The following is a 16,681-nucleotide window of genomic DNA, read 5'->3' on the forward strand; positions in this document are numbered from 1 at the left end:
AAGTGAGTTGCCAGGTTCATATTGTAAGAGGCCAGGCCAGAATTTATACCTCTTGAGGGCCTACCTGAGTAATAGCTACATCTTGTGCATGCTGAAATGTTACAGAAAGTAAATATTTAGAACAAGATGTACAATATCAAGTTGAGAAAGTCGTTCTGCATGGAATCCCATGTGCTTGTGATACTAAGATTTTCTGTAATTTAAAATTTTTCTTCAATATGCAGCATACCAAAAAAAAAAGCTAAATTGAAAAAAATAATCAGCTTTTCTAAAGCTAGTGTACTTAACATTTTATTTATTTGACAGAGAGATAGCGAGACCAAGCAGGCTTCCTGCGAAGCAGGGAGCCCGATGTGGGACTCAATCCCAGGACCCTGGGATCATGACTGAGCCGAAGGCAGACACTTAACAACTGAGCCACCCAGGCGCCCTAAAGCTAGTGTACTTAAACTTTTTCTTTTCCCCCCAAATGACAGATCCCTTTCTTGCTTGTTTCTGAGTAATATGTAATCTTAGTAACTCCCTTAGGGATTAAAAAAAATAGTTTTAATGTTTCTACATGGTACATAATAGTTAAAGTGAAAAATTCTTCTGGCTGACAAATTATTAAAGTTTGTATTTTTTTAAAGATTTTATTTATTAGAGAGCTTGAGCAGGGGAAGGGGGAGGGGGAAGTGGATTCCCCACTGAACAGGGAGCCTGACTTTGGCTCAATCCCAAGACCCTGGGATTGTGACCTGAGCTGAAGGCAGATGCCCAACTGACTGAGCCACCGAGGTGTCCTTTAAAATTTGTATTAAAATTTATTTAAAATACAATTTTTTTGAGCACCTGGCTGGTTCAGTCGGCAAAGCATGTGACTCTGGATCTCAGGGTTGTGAGATGGAGCCCCATGTTGAATGTGGAGATTACTTTAGGAAAAGAAAAAATTAAAAAAACTTAAAGAAAATAAAACAGGGGCACCTGGGTGGCTCAGCCAGCTAAGCGCCTGTCTTCCGCTCAGGTCATGATCCCAGGGTCCTAGAATCAAGCCCTGTGTGGACTCCCTGCTCAGTGGGGAGTCTGCTTCTCCCTCTCCCTCTGCCTACACCCACCCCCCTCCCCGCTCTTAAACTCTCTCCCTCCCCCTTCCTTCTCTCAAGTAAATAAATCTTTTAAAAAATGAAAAGAAAATAAATGGTTTCGTGTTTTACTGATATTATAAATTTTATTTTTGTAATTGGAATTTTGTTTCTAAATTAGATAAGGTTTCAGGTGGCTATTTGCAAGCATTTCTAAAAATTAACACATAATGTGCGGATAATTTTAATCCCAGTAAATGAAAACACTAGTTGAATATAATCATCACGCTGTGGTCCCTTTTAATCGTTTTTTTTGTTTTCAAACATTGACCTGTTAAGTTCTAGAGACATCCTGATACACTATATAAGAGTAAGTAAATTTAGGGGCACCTGGCTGGCTCAGTTGGTGGAGTGCGTGACTTTTGATCTCGGGAGTCGTGTTTGAGCCCTGCATTGGGCTCCTCACTGGGTGCGGAACCTACTTAAAAAAATGAATGAATGAATAAATAAAAATAAAGTCTTAAAAAAAGAAAAATCTTAGAAAATGAATAAGTAAAATTAAGTAATAAATAAATAAGGTGTCAGATGAAGAGCAATCTTTGGATGATTTTGCAGAATTATCACCTACTCTGTGCTCAACTTGTAGTTTACCTCCGGTTGTTTTGGGTATAGATTAAACAATGTGTTCAAGAGTAAACGCAAAAGAAACTATGATATCAAAACCACCTTACCAGCGGTCAGGATTCTGATGAATGGTAAACCAACTAAGTGAATCTTGTGAGCACTTGTACATGTTTGCTCAATGCTTGATCACAGGCTCTTGAGCAGATACTGATATTTTTGAAAATGAGAAGTTGAAGCAGGCACTATTATTGCCTTTGATGATGTGAATCCCCAGAATTTCTTCTGTATTATCTGGAGGTTTGTAAGCGACCTGCAGGGAGCATTGATGTATGCTTACTTCTCCATCCTCCCCATTTAACCCTTGTGCTGGGGTAGAACTCAGCCTAGTTGGCCTTGGGTCACCAGATAACCTTGCATATAAGCAAAGTGGAGTTTCCACATCATCCCTGTTCAAGAGGAGGTGGACTCCGGCTGGGTCTGGCATCATTCAGCCACAGCTCCTCCATAATTCCCCTGTGGTTAGATAGGACAAGCCTAATCCACCCATCGGGCTACCTTTCTCCACCCGGCCCCTCCCACACTGCCTCCTCCCGCGCCCCCACCCCAGGCTTCTTTCAGAGAGAGCTGCAGGACTTGACTTTGAAGGATATTGAAATGTATGTTTGAGAGTATATCTTAGGATGAGTATATTTCTCTTTCTTTGTGTGTGTGTGCGCGCGAGTGGTGTGTGTTGATGATGATGAGGGGTTAATAGGACGGAACCCAAATCCGATATTGGTCATCTGGTGGGGGAGTAGAGCCTCATTGCCAAGAGTGGCTCTGGAACCAGATTGTTTGGGTTTGAATCCTGGCTTTGCCACTTACTAACTGTGTGACCTTAATCCCTCAGTGTTTTATATCGTCATTTTAAAATAGGAGTTACAAATAGTACCCACTTCAGAAGATAGTAGGCAGGATTCATTGAGTTAGTATAAATAAAGTGTTTGGTACAGTGCCGGGTACATAGTAATTGCTATATGTGTTTGCCATTATTAATATTACTGTAGTCCTATTCCTATTATTACTAATAGACCTTTTCAGTAACAGAATGGGGAAGAGATTCAGGAATTGTCTGTGAACAATGAAATATTAACTGAAAGATTTCCTCACACATGGAAATGTACTTGACATTGGCAGGCAAAATATTGAGACGTTTGCAATGTTACTATTTTCCAAAGTGTCCCTTTTGGAACTTAATTTCACGTAACTCACTTGTTACCAACTCTACAGTTTTGGGGATGTGAGAAAAATGCCAGGATTCAGTAACACACAGCCTTGCCGGAGCATGGCTCTCAAGGGGAGCCTGCCAAGCTGGCTTCACAGCGTGGGTTATGAGACTGCCCTGAGCCCCGGGAATTGGGCCCCCACGGTCAGTGACGCCGCCGTTCCACGCTGGATACCCTTTCAAGGGGACTTGCGGGTTTCTGTCGAAGGACTATAATTTCGGCAGAAGCCCAGTCTGGTTAATCATAGGTTGCTGGTGTTCAGGTGGCCTTGTTCTCACATGTCTACCCTCCTGGTAGGAATATTTTAATTCCATCTGATCCCCGGAGTGCATAACCCGAGAAGCTGATGAGCTCTTCAGAGTACTGAGATTGATGTGCACAGAAGTGAAGAAAGATTTGTGTGAGACATTATTCTCGTATCTTGCTCAGCCTCTTCTTCGCTCACTCTCCCCTGACCTACTCAATTTTCCTTACCCTTTCTAATGACTGTCTGCTTCTTACTTCCTCGGAAAATCATGCAGTGGCTTTAGTACGGATACATTCCTGATCTGCCTGTGAGGTTCTGCTGTGCTTAACCCTTCCTTCAGAACAATAACATGAAGATGAAAGAGGTCGATCTGCTCTGATGCATGTATTCTCTCTGGCATAGAACTAGATTTCCCTCATGCTTCCTAAAGGTAGGTCCAACCAATATATCGTGAAATGAATTAAAATGTGATTACTTCTCTATGATCTTCCTCCTAACCCCTCCAACCTCTATACAGTAGCAATTTGAAAGTTTCAGTGTGGGGAAGAATCACCCGGCAAGCTTGGGTGAACGTGGATTTCTGAAAAGAGTCTGATTCCATCAGTCACAGGGCTCAAGAATCGGTAACAAGCATCCCCTGGCCACGCTTACACGTCTGGTTGGCGAACTACACTTTGAGGGGCATTGCTTCATTGTACCGTCTGATAGATGTATGGTGTGAACCACATATGTAATTTAAATTTTTCTAGTAGCCACATTTAAAAAAGTAAAAAACCAGGTGAAACATTAATAAAATGTTTATTTAAGCTAGTGTATCTAAAATATCATTTCAAAATATAATCAATATAAAATTATTGTAAGATTCCTTTTTTTTTTTTTTAAGATTCTATTTATTCACTTAACAGAGACAGACAGCGAGATCAGGAACACAAGCAGGGGGAGTGGGAGAGGGAGAAGCAGGCTTCCCGCGGAGCAGGGAGCCCGATGCGGGGCTCGATCCCAGGACCCTGGGATCATGACCTGAGCCAAAGGCAGACGCTTAATGACTGAGCCACCCAGGTGCCCCTGTAAGATTCTTTATACTCTTTTTTTTTTTTTTTTTTTTTTTTACTAAGTGTTCAAAATCTGGTGTGTATTTTGCACTTAGAGCTCATCTCAAATTCGAATTAGCCACATTTCAATACTCAAGCCACACGTAGTTAGTGGTTATCTGTTTTGTGCTGGGCTCAGCCTCTGGGTAGTGCTGAGGTGAGTCCCCACAGACTTTTCCTGGTTCAGAGCCATTGTTGTGGTTGGACCAGCCCTTGTGGTTCTTTTTTTTTTTTTTTTTTTAGGGATTTTATTTATCTATTTGACAGAGAGAGGCATAGCGAGAGAGGGAACACAAGCAGAGGGAGTGGGAGAGGGAGAAGCAGGCTTCCCACTGAGCAGGGAGCCTGATGCGGGGCTCGATCCCAGGACCCTGAGATCATGACCTGAGCTGAAGGCAGATGCTTAAGGACTGAGGCACCGAGGCACCCCTCAGCCCTTGTGGTTCTTGTTGTGATTACAAGATGTGCCCCAGCAACAACCATCAGGGAACTTTGAAAAAACAATGTTTATTATCCACAGGTTCTGGAAGGTACAAGGCATGCATGGGGGCCACACAGCAAGGTCAATATTGGCTTGACATTCATCTGTGAGCCAACTGAATTTCAATTCAGAAGCGGGTTTTTATCCAGCAGATAATCTGGTATTTTAGAAGGAAATTGTCGGCATCTCCCACATTCTAGGAAGGTGGTCACATCAGCCCCACTAGGATAGAGTGAGATCCAATTCTGTCTCCATCACATGGCTCTTGACCATTTGGCAAGACAGTATTTATGGTCTCGATGTCAAAGGCTTTGCTCCCAAACTAAAGACCTGAGGTGTGAATGTCAGGAAGCAAAAGTTAACAGCGTTCTGGTTTATCACTGCAGGCTTTTTTTCCACATCCCCCCCACCCCCACCCCGCACCCAAGCTGTTTTAAACAGCTCTGGAATGTTCTAAACATCCTCTCCCCTCTCTTGATATCCCTCCTTTATTCTTTCTTCACTACCTTCTTCAAGCGAGAAGCAAAATTCAGTAGAAACTGGTTGGAAGCGTTGGGGAGACAAAATGGAAGGATAAAGAGTAGACCTTGTCCTCCTACCCCTGTGCCTCAAGTCTGAAACAGAACCAAGAGAAACAGTGGTGTGGCTTTACTTGGGGTCAGCAGGTCTGGCCTCTGGTGTGATTCCAGGCAAAGTGCTCCCCATTCTGGAGGAAAGGGTTAAGGCCCAGCGGCAAGTCTGTGCTTTGGTCTGAGATGCTACGTGGCAGACAACAGGGTATCCAGCTACCTTCAGCATCAGACGTGGCATCCGGTGGCTGCAACTGGCCTCGTGAACGTCTTCAGCACATGCAGTGGGTCTTCTCCTTCGGACCCTGGGCCACAAGGACCGGCCTAGAATCCGGGGCCAGGCTGTTCAGGGTGCTCTCCCCAAATAAGTGCAGGCTGTTGCGGGTGATCAGCTCCCTGGCCATCAGCATGAAGACCTCGTCTATGTTCTTAGACTCTTTGGCAGATGTTTCTAAAACAGCAAGGAGGCCATACTTCTCAGCCAGTGTGCAGGCATCCTCAAACAGGACATTCCGTTTTTCCCACAGGTCGCATTTGTTCCCTGGGAGCGAGAAAGAAGCAAATATTCCATGGAGGAACTGAATCTGTGTGTTTTTTTTTTTTTAATGAACCTTTAATAGAAACATTTTAGTTCAACAGTATTCATGCGTGATTCATTCCTAAACAGCCATTGCGGGCAGATTTACTGAAAATGAAACCACGGATCGATGGAAAAAGAGCCACTGTCTTAATTCACTGTCAGATGAGATCCTGAGGAGCTGTGAGAAACGGGCCGGAGGTGTGTTTTATTGGCAGGGACAGGTGGAGCCTCTACGTTCTACGGAGGGACAGTCATTCCTTCCTTCTAAGTCTAATTAGGTAAAGCCTGTGCCGGAGAGGGTGTCTCGGGCTTCTCTGTTACTCCTTCAAATCTTGTTTCTCTTTCTGCTCTCTTTTCCAAACCACAAAGGGTTGGATACTGTGGGATCCACAAGCAGGGGGCCTGGGCTAGCTGAGGAGCTTGTGATGAGGATTTGCCGGATTGAAGGTACGAAATGAATAATGCAGGATTTAGCTACAACTTAAATATAACAGGAGGCAGACTTTAAGTGTGCAGTTCATGAATTCTGACAAACGTATATGCTCTGTAACCATCATTCCCCTCAGGATATAGAACATTCCCTATTACCCCAGAAAGCTCAGTGAAGGGTTTTGTGAGCATGGCCCAGGACTGGTTATAGAAGGAAGAGTGACCCATCTCTTTTGCTTTTCCACTTCAACCCTACATGCATCCAATCATTGGACTTTGATTTCTCTGAGGCAGGAATCTAAAGGTAAAATTGTTTTCCTGCAGGATTTGTTCTACCAGACATCAGGATTTATTACAAAGCTACTGTAATTAAGACGGGCCAGACCAGTGTTTCTCAACTTGTTTTTTCTCATAAAGGAGCCTTCTTAGACCCTTTTCCCCCATAATTAACCCTCCCCACCATGAAAACCTTTAAAACTTTTCATTTTGAAACAATTATAGACTCACAGGTTGTAGAAGGAGGTCCTTCAGGGAGGTCTAGCGTACTGTTCATCCAGTTTCCCCACTGGTAACCTCTTGGGGAATGATCGTCTGACATCAAAACCAGGAAATTACCATTGGTACATCCCATAGAGCTTATTCAGATTTCCCCAGTGATACAGTGCACTCCTTTGCATGTGTGTGCATGCATGTGTGTGCATGCAAAGGAGTGCACCGTATCACTGGGGAAAGACTGATGGATTGACATATATTGAAATTAAAAATATCTATTTAGGGGGCGTCTGGGTGGCTCAGTTGGTTAAGCAGCCAACTCTTTTTTTTTTTTTTAAGATTTTATTTGACGGTGAGAAAGGGAACACAAGCGGGGGGGTGGGGGAGGGAGAAGCAGGCTTCCCGCGGAGCAGGGAGCCCGATGTGGGGCTCAATCCCAGGACCCTGGGACCCTGGGATCATGACTTGAGCCAAAGGCAGCCACTTAACCGACTAAGCCAGCCAGGCGCCCCAGCGGCCAACTCTTGATTTCAACGCAGGTCATGGTCTCGGGGTGTGGGATCAGGCCCCATGTCAGGCTCCATGCTCAGCGTGGAGTCTGCTTGTCCCTCTGCTCCTCCCCCCCCACTCATGCTCTCTCTCTCAAATAAATAAACATAATCTTTTAAAAAAAATGTCTACTCAGGGGCGCCTGGCTGGCTCAGTTGGTAGAGCATGGGACTCTTGATCTCAGGATTGTAAATTCGAGCTGCACATTGGGTGTAGAGATTACCTAAAAATAATTTTTTTTTTTTTTTTTTTTGGTAGGCTAAAGTAGGGCTTGCTAATGCAGACCCAGGCTGCAGGCTGCAGGACTCCATCCCCCAGGCAATGTTGGCTCAGGGCTGAAGGAACCTTTCTTACAACTGTGTTCAGTCTGAGACACCACCTACCTACTGGGCTGGGCTGAAAACTGACTCCCAAAGATACCGGGTTCTAATCCCTGGAAACTGAATGTCACCTTATTTGGAAGACGGGTCTTTGCAGATGTTATTAAGAATCTCAAGATGGGGAGATGAACCTGGATTAGCTGGATGGGTCCCAATACAGCCACAGGTACCCTGATGAGTGGGCTGGGGGGTGGGGGGAGACGTCACACACACAGAGGAGGTAAGATGAAGAGGGACGTACACACTAGATGTTGTGGCCACAGCACAGAATGCTGGCAGCCACCAGAAGCGGAAAGAGGCAAAGAACAGATGCTCCCCTGGAACCCCCGGAGCCGTGCGGCCCTGCGGACGCCTTGATTTTGGCCCAGTGATACCGAGTTCAGATTTCTGGCCTCCAGAATTGAGAGAGAACACCCTCCCATGATTTTAAGCTGCTCGGTGTGTGGTAATTTGTCACAGCAGCCCCTGGAAACGAACTCAGGCACATCTCTTCAAGACAGCTGCATGCATATTCACAGCCTGGGAGGCCGAAGCTCAGGGCACAGCTCTGCTTCTGGAAGGCAGGGGTGAGAGCCTCTTGGGGGGGTGGGGTGCGGAGGGATGCTGTAGGAGTGGGAGCTCCTTGCATCCCTCACTTTGAGCTGTAGGTGCTGGGCTCAGTGGCACTGTTTCTGCCTTTTATGACCTGCTCCGCCAACCTGCCCCATTGCCAGGGCAGGTCAGCAGCACTGTCTGCCCAGTGCCCAGCCCCTCCACACACCTCACGATGAGCCGGGACACCTGGTGGAAGGGAAAGAAACCATGTGTTTGCCCCTCGCAATCCAAATCCTTGCTTGCTAAGTAAGGGCTGTGTGTTGGGCACCCAGAGATGTTCCTGCCCCGAAGGAAGGAGTGCCTCATCTTGTTAGGGAGACAAGACAGACACACAGGCAGTTCAACAACTGTACAGGAATTTTCTGATCCGAGATAGGCCACGAAATAATATAGGCCAAGGACCAGGTGAATGGCAACAGTTGTTAGTACTACAGGTGTATAATCCCTTGTCCACATTTCCCAAACCCAAAAACCTCGGAAACCCCTAAGTGTATTTGGCAATTCCTCTGACAGTAACATCTGCCCTAAACTGGCATTTGAGGTTTTTATTCAACCTGCTTTGTAGGACTACGTCACACATTTCACTGCACTGCCTAAGTAAGCAGGCATTTGACCTAGGGGTGTTGGCCCAGACCTACTGAGGGTGGTACATGACATAGAATGCATTCTTCTAAAATCTGACAGATTCTGAAGGCTGAACTCTTAGGCACAAAGGGTTTTTGCTGAGAGACCGTGGACTTGGAAATACAGCAGCAGTTGAAGTGGAAGGTTTGCCTGAAATCCTAAGGGGACAGATAGCAGGTGCCGAGGGAAGTCAGGAGAACATCCCGTATAACCTATAAAGGAAGTTGGCTCCTGACCCCTCCCTCTCATGGGGGGTACTAAGAGCTGGGAGGCCACAAACAGCAGAAGGGATGAGGCAAAGATAAGAGCCAGCCTTCTCGAGGAGGAAAGCGGGGTGCTTGTAGGCTGTGCTCAGGAATTTGTATGCTATCTTGGGGGCAGTGGGGGTCCACCAAGGATTTTAAACACAGGGACACTACCAAGGGGCTGGTCTTCCGCTAAATGGCCGGAGAGAAGGAGCAGTACAAATCGGTGCACAATCAGCTCTCTGACATTTGTGTGAAAGTCTGCGTCCTAAACTGACACGTCCTGATCATCTTTGGGGGCATTTCTAGAACCAATCGTAAAGTGAGGCAGAGATGGTTGTAAGGAATGACAGACTAGGGTGTAGATACCACAACAGCTGTGAGATTCCTGGAAATCCTGCAACATCTTAGCATTCTTTAAAAGATTTTATTTTACTTGAGATAGAGCAATCTAGAGGGAGAGAGCGCGCGAGAGAGCACAAGTAGGGGGAGAGGCAGAGGGAGAGGGAGAAGCAGGCTCTCCACTGAGCAGGGAGCCCGATGCGGGGCTCGATCCCAGGACCCCGGGATCATGACCTGAACTGAAGGCAGATGCTTAACCAACTAAGCTACCCAGGTGCCCCCATCTTAGCATTTGTTACCTCCTCCTCTGCCGCATCTGTGTCTGCTGCAGAGGAATTAGCAGTTAAGGAGAGTGCTGGGGGGAGAGTCAGCGAGGGAGGCCCAGGACATTGGAGAAAAGGCTTTGCCTTCCAAAGATAGCTCAGAAGGGAAGGGTTCCTGGGGGCATGCAGCTTTGCCTTGCAGGCTTCCAGGCCCCAAGGAACAACTACTTCATTGTTGGGAGCACAGGAATTTAATGGAAAAGAGATCCAGTCCACCTTCCTGGGAAAACTTAGCGTGATCAGAACGTCTTCATTCCCCTTAGTGAGATGCACGTTTTCCACCCTTGTCCTTTCTCTGGGAGCTACCCCTGGTGGGGTTTCCTTCTGCCCCGGAGGTCATGGATGTCCCTCCCCGTTGGCTCCGCTCTCCACCCGGGGGGGCCTCTGAGCCCCTCCATCTAGCACAGCAGAGCCTCATCTTTGCTCCACCAGCAAATAATGGCTTCCCCTTACTGAGGTCTTAGCACCACGCTAAGTGCTTCAGATATATCCATTCAACTCAACAGTACACCTGAAGCAGGTATCTGTTTCATAGATGAGGAAATAGAAATTTAGAGAGAGCAACGAGTCCAAGTTCAGAAGGGAAGGCAGAGAAGGAGCTCTGAACCCCAATCTGACTCCAAAGTCCAGTTAAATGCAGTGACTCCGAGGGCTCAGAATTGTACCTGGATCGGCTAAGCGTTTAATGTCACCTGTCACCAGCATCTCCCTAGCCCGGCCCCTGGTCCTCACACCCCAAGGGTGGGGCCCTGCTATCCTGAAGGATGCAGGACACCTCGTGAGCATCCTCCTTTTCGTTGTTCCCAGAAGTGGTTGTTGGGGAAGAAATACAGCTCTTTTGGGGTCAGTGCTTATTCCTCGAACTCTGAACTCTGCTTGTAGAAGTGTCCTTTATACCAGAAGTCAAATTACAAAAGTTTCTGGTCCCAAAAAAAAAAAAAAAAAAAAAGTTTCTGGTCCCAACGGGGGCCTTTGGGTGAGAAGCTACAGGAGAGAGGCATCTCGCTCCTCCCAGAGAGACGAGGTGCCCTCCGTGGGGAAGCCTCACTAATCTCTCCCCCCTGCTTTCTGCCATGTGGGACAAGCCCCTCGGAGAAAATGAGGGGACGGAAGCTGAGGGGCATCTACTTTGGCAGCAGACTGTGGAATCTGGGGCTTTGGATCTGAGGTAGCAGGAAGGAGGCAGCGCACTCTAGGCTCTTGGAATGACTTTGTTTCTTAAGTTAGAGGAACGGCATGAGCTCCCTTCAAGTCTGTGCGTACGACAGGAGCCGAACTATGAATCAAAACGCCCTTTCTGGAATCATGGCAGTAATAATGAATGGGCTAGATGTGCTCAGAACACGTGCCAGTGACCTCTTCTAGGGCCCGCCTGTGGCCAGGCTTTGCATCCTGTGACCACCTTCACCATCGGGGCCCAGCTCTTGGTCTCAGGTAGGCACCTTGCCCTGCACCTGCCCGTCCTTGGGTTGACCAGCAGCCTGGGTCATGCTTTGCCATGAAAAGAAGGAGCGGGGATTGCCTTGTGAGCAAGGAGATACTGAGAGAATGAGGTCTGTGGCGGGAGCAGGTCGGAGATGATGTTTTGAGGGATTCCACGAGTAAGGCGTGAGAAGCAGCTGAGAGAGGGAACAGGTGCACAATACAGCACAAAGGGGCTGGCTCCCAGAGCCCAGCCCTGAGAGGAGGGTGCACAGGTCCTGCCTGTTGGTGGTGGCGGGCAGGGCGGCGGGGGGGGGGGGTTGGAAGGGTAGGGGGGTTGGGGAGGGGGAGAAGCAGGCTGGCCCCACCGTGTCTCCTGCTCTGGCTGGGGCTTGATCGCTGGCTTTTCCTAGGTCCTGGGAACTTGCACCCTCCCCTCTAAAGCCCTGAACTATTTGGAACATAGATGAGACAGTTCCTCAAACAAACTTCCTAGAACACATCCTACGGTCTATTAAACACTTACTTGGTGCCAGGCACTGCTAAGCAATTTATATACAGTATCTCATTAAAGTTTTACCACAACCCATTAAGTATTAGTCACATCTTATAGATCAGGAACAAGGCTCAGAGGGTGTCTGGCCACAGAGCTAGGACATGCTTGTCAGAGGATGAATTAGCCATTAAACACGGTGTGTTTAGCTCTTTCTCAGTCTCACAGCTCGCTGTCTAGACTTGTTCTGTGTAAACTTCCATTTGCCTATGAATCTCCTTAGGATCCTCTTAAAATGAAGATTCTGATTCAGGAAGTGTGGGATGTGGCCTAAGATCTTGCACTTTTCACAAACTCTGGCTGGTAACTGCTGGCCCACAGACCGCACTTTGAGGAGCAAGGGCCTAAACCATCTTGCCAAAATGAAACAGCCACTTAGTTAATAGTCGTGTTCATAGGAGGAAGGAAAAGGCAGCTCTGTTTGCAAAACTCAAACTACTGAGAAGGGATGGAAATGTACACCTTCTGAACATGCAGTAGGACCGCTCACGTTAAGCCGGCCGTTTCCTTTGTGCAGTTGAAGTTGCTGTTAATTTTGATGGTGGTTTGTCGTTAAGATTTGCTTAGGATCCTAGCAGTTGTAAAGGAGTCATTCATGGGTGCGGTCCCAGGCCTGTGAGTGGCTCCCTTGGGGATTTGGAGCCGTTTGATATTGTGAACCTCAGCCTCCAGGGGATTTCCTGTGTGGTCTACACACATTTGCATCAAATCAGTTGGGATATGATGCCTTCATCGAGTAGCCCGGGCCCCATCCCAGGTGTCTGGGACCAGACACTCTAAGGTGGGGCCTTGGAAACCGTATTATTAACAAGTTCACACCCCACCACCCACATTCTCAAGTGAATCTGGTGGGAGTTTGGGGGCCACTTTGTGAGGTCCCGTCTACCACCTGCACTTTTATGATTTCACGTTCCCTTGCCATCAGAAACACACAAAAACCTGAGCATCCGCAGAGGGGCCCAGGAAAGAAAAGCCAAATGCTTTGAAAACGCCATACCAATCAGCATAATGACCAAGTTCGCCGCTCCGTATTTTTCTATCTCGTGGATCCAGTGAGGAACAGACTCGAAGGTGGACCGTCGGGTGAGGTCGTAGGCAATGATGGCGGCGTGGGCACTGCGGTAGTAGCTCTGAGTGATGGTCCGGAACCGCTCCTGGCCCGCCGTGTCCCACACTTGCATCTGGAAGAGGGCAGGAAGGGGGGGTCTGCATCAGGAGTTCCCGCGCCTGATGGGAGCTTGCTCACCTACTTTGTCTGAAAAAGGCAGTTTCCTGGGTCTCACTTGGAGATATTCAGTAGGTCAGGAGTGGGGCCCAGGGATCCGTGTTTCCTTTTGCTCCTCAGGGTGATTTGGATGTGCTTTCAGGTTTGGGAGCCACCACCTAAGGGACACTTTAGTCGGAGAGGTGGACCCAATGTCATAGGTCTGGTGATCTTGACCTTTTTACCTCCATCATCCCTTTGTCTAGATTTCGGGGTTAACCTTTGGAACCTGCTCGTTGATCCCACTCAAGGTGGTAACACTGGCTGAACCGTTCTGATTTTAAAGGACCACTCAGCTGTGTCTGTTTAGGAGTGTCCTTATGATTATACCTTCTCAGTGACCATCCCACGCCGGGGCACCTGATTGTACACCCTCCCACTGTGTCTGAGGGTACCCGTTTGTTCACTCTCTCACACTACTTATAAAATATACTAATTAATTAATTACTTATTTCGTTAAGTAAACTCGGCACCCAATGTGGGGCTTGTACTCATGACCCTGAGATCAAGAGTCGCATGCTCTACCGACTGAGCCAGCCAAGAGCCCCTAAAGAAAGATGCAAACGTACCCCAAACTAGAGAGAATAAAGCAAGGAACCCTCATATAGCCAATATCCAGACTCAGTAATTATCAAGATTTCACCACTCTTGCTTCATCTAGCCCCTGGGTGTTATTTTATTTATTTTTTATTAAAGAAATTTATTTATTTATTCACAGAGACACACCGAGAGGGAACACAAGCAGGGGGAGTGGGAGAGGGAGAAGCAGGCTCCTCGCTGAGCAGGGAGCCCGATGCGGGGCTCGATCCCAGGACCCTGAGATCATGACCTGAGCCAAAGGCAGACACTCAACCACTGAGCTACCCAGGCGCCCCTGAGGTGTTACTGACCTGGGTGAATCCCAGACGTCATGTCATTTCATTTGTGTCAAAAGTAGACATTTTCATACAGAAGCACAATGCCCTAATCACTGCTAATCAGCTTCTCACTAACTCCTTGGTATCATCTAATATGTTAAAATTCTCTTGATTGTCTCCAAAATGTCTTTTTACTGTTGTTTTTATTTAATAAAGATCCCAAGCTTTACATTTTCACCAACACTTTCTGATCTTTTCTAACCAAATGGGTAAAAGTCTCTCACTGTTATTTGAATTTGCACTTTTATTTTTATTTTTTAAATTTTATTATGTTATGTTAATCACCATACATTACATCATTGGTTTTTGATTCAAATTTGCACTTTTAAAATCATGAGTGAGGATGGGCACCTTTATATCTTGACATGAATTTCTGAACTAGTTCTTATCGAATTTATGAAATAGCAATTGTGTCCAATCTGTGGATTGCCTACTTTTTGTATTTGGTTGTTAGTCTTTTTCTTAGATATTTATTGGGGCTCCTTTTATGTTAAAGAAATTAGCCTTTTGTCAGTTCCATATTTGCAAGTATTTCTTTACAGTTTGTCATTCATCTTTTGACTTTGTTTATGGTATTTTTGTGGATGTAGAAATTTGACCTTTATATCATTATATAGAGATATAGAAACTTGGCCTTTAGGTAGTTATGATTGAGCAATCTTTTCTTTTATGGCTTCTGGGTTCTTGTCTTAAAAGGCTTATTTCCTGGGGCACCTGGGTGGCTCAGTCAGTTAAGCGTCTGATTTCGGCTTGGGTCATGATCTCGGGGTCCTGGGATCAGCCTTGCGTTGGGCTCTGCGCTCAGCAGGGAGTCTGCCTGTCCCTCTCCCTCTCTCTCTGCTTCCTCATACCCCTCTCCCCCGCTTTGCTCTCTCTCTCTTTCAAATAAATACATAAAATCTTAAAAAAAAAAAAAAAAGACTGCTGGTGCCTCGGTGGCTCAGTCAGTTAAGCATCTGCCTTTGGCTCAGGTCATGATCTCAGGGATCGAGTCCTGCATCAGGCTCCCTGCTCGTGGGTAGTCGGCTTCTCCCTCTGCCCCTCCTCCCACTCGTTCTCTCAATCTTTCTCTCAAATAAATAAAATCTTAAAAAAAAAAAAAAGGCTGATTTCCCCATCCCACAATGATAAAAATAAATATTTCAATGGTCTTTTTTTCTGGTATTCCTATGACTTCATGTTTTATATTTAAATCTTTTATTCCTCAGGCATGTGTTGTGGTGTTAAGAACTCTACCTAAGGGGCACCTGGGTGGCTCAGTCAGTTGGGCATTTGCCTTCGACTCAGGTCATGATCCCAGGGTACTGGGATGGAGCCCCACGTTGGCTCCTTGCTCAGTAGGGATCTGCTTCTCCCTCTACCCCTCCCCCCTGCTGATGCTCTCTCTCTCTCTCAAATAAATAAAATCTTAAAAAAAAAAAAAAGAACTCTAGCTAAGAGAGGAGGAGCCAACCCCGTGCCTTTCTGACCTTCACTTTCTTGCCATCGATCTCAAGGGAGCGCACAGTGAAGTCCACCCCAATCGTGTTCTGCTGTGTCTCTGTGTAGACCCCAGATTTGAAATGCTGTACCACACACGTCTTCCCCACATTGGAATCCCCAATGAGGATAATCTTGAACAAATAGTCAAAATTCTCATCTGCTGCCCTGGATGAGCTGGAGAATTGCATGGCTCCTTGCCACCTAGAATGGACCTAGGAAGAAAAGAAGGAATCCAGCATCTTTTTAGTGAACTAGACACTGTTCCATCAGGCACCAGGCACTGTTCTAGGCACTTGGGATGTAGGACAGGACAAGAGAAAGAGAGGTTGTTCATTCATAGCACTCGCATTCTTGTGGGAGAAGGATATTAATTCCTGGTCAGGTACAAGGGAGCTGTCCCCACATGCCCACACCTAGTCTCCATGGGTTGGCATTGCTTTAAAATGAAGAGGTTTAACTGCCATTCTCTGTGGGGGCCAGCACACAAGCAACACTCTCAGATGACAACATTGACTGAAATCTTAGTCACTGAGGCGAGGAAGTACCCCATGCTCTGTCAAGCGCCCAGAGCAGGAGGATGGCAGGGGAGATGCCTACGGGAGTGTCCCACCTGCCATTCATCAGGTGGAGAACACTCCTCGCTGTCATCCTAGCTTCACTTCTCATGGGGAGGAAAACTCCCAACTACAGAAGACAGACCGTCCAGGCAACCAGCAACAAGGACCGACAAGATTTGACACAGAAGTCAGTTTGGGGAAGAGAGACATGGCCTTTTTCTTCTGGTTTTCTTGACCAGGAAATTACGATTTTGAGAATATTCAAGATGAAAACTATGTGGAGCACCTGGCTGTCTCAGTTGGTAGAGCACATGACTCTTGATCCCAGGGTTGTGAGTTCAAGCCCCATGTTGGGTGTAGAAATCACTTAAAAATAAACGTAAAAAAAAAAAAACCCAAAATGAAAACTATGGTTTTCAAGTGTTTATGGCATATTTTACTCTGGGCTGAGAAATAACTTAAAGTTTCTAATGACAGTGTTTCCCAAACTGATTATGTCACAACTATCTGAAAGAGATACTTAGAAAGATATATTGCTAGAGCCCATTCGAGATCTGCCAAATATATTTAAAGACACACACACACACACA

At 46.5% G+C, this 16,681-nt stretch overlaps 1 protein-coding gene across 1 annotated transcript; it reads right to left on the reverse strand.

The window, feature by feature from the left end:
* Nucleotides 1–4,510: 4,510 nt before the first annotated feature.
* RAB19 (RAB19, member RAS oncogene family) lies at nucleotides 4,511–15,903 on the reverse strand. The gene is made up of 3 exons (XM_081799997.1): nucleotides 15,522–15,903; nucleotides 12,869–13,052; nucleotides 4,511–5,879 (listed from the first exon to the last, which is right to left on the reverse strand). The coding sequence occupies exons 1-3, from the start codon at nucleotides 15,720–15,722 to the stop codon at nucleotides 5,611–5,613; spliced, it is 654 nt and encodes a 217-aa protein (XP_081656123.1). The 5' UTR covers nucleotides 15,723–15,903; the 3' UTR covers nucleotides 4,511–5,610.
* Nucleotides 15,904–16,681: the final 778 nt, after the last annotated feature.

The sequence above is a fragment of the Leptonychotes weddellii genome, chromosome 12 (assembly GCF_054177405.1).
Source record: "Leptonychotes weddellii isolate Sample4059 chromosome 12, ASM5417740v2, whole genome shotgun sequence".
In the NCBI taxonomy this organism is placed as follows: Eukaryota; Metazoa; Chordata; class Mammalia; order Carnivora; family Phocidae; genus Leptonychotes; species Leptonychotes weddellii.

Bases quoted from the DNA above. Each gene is read 5' to 3' on its own strand.
- RAB19 (XM_081799997.1), bottom strand. From the start codon at position 15,722: ATGCAATTCTCCAGCTCATCCAGGGCAGCAGATGAGAATTTTGACTAT. The intron at 13,053-15,521 runs GTCAGAAAGGCA...GCCCTCTTCCAG, and splicing joins TCGATGGCAAGAAAGTGAAG to ATGCAAGTGTGGGACACGGC. The intron at 5,880-12,868 runs GTATGGCGTTTT...TCTCGCTCCCAG, and splicing joins CTTGGTCATTATGCTGATTG to GGAACAAATGCGACCTGTGG.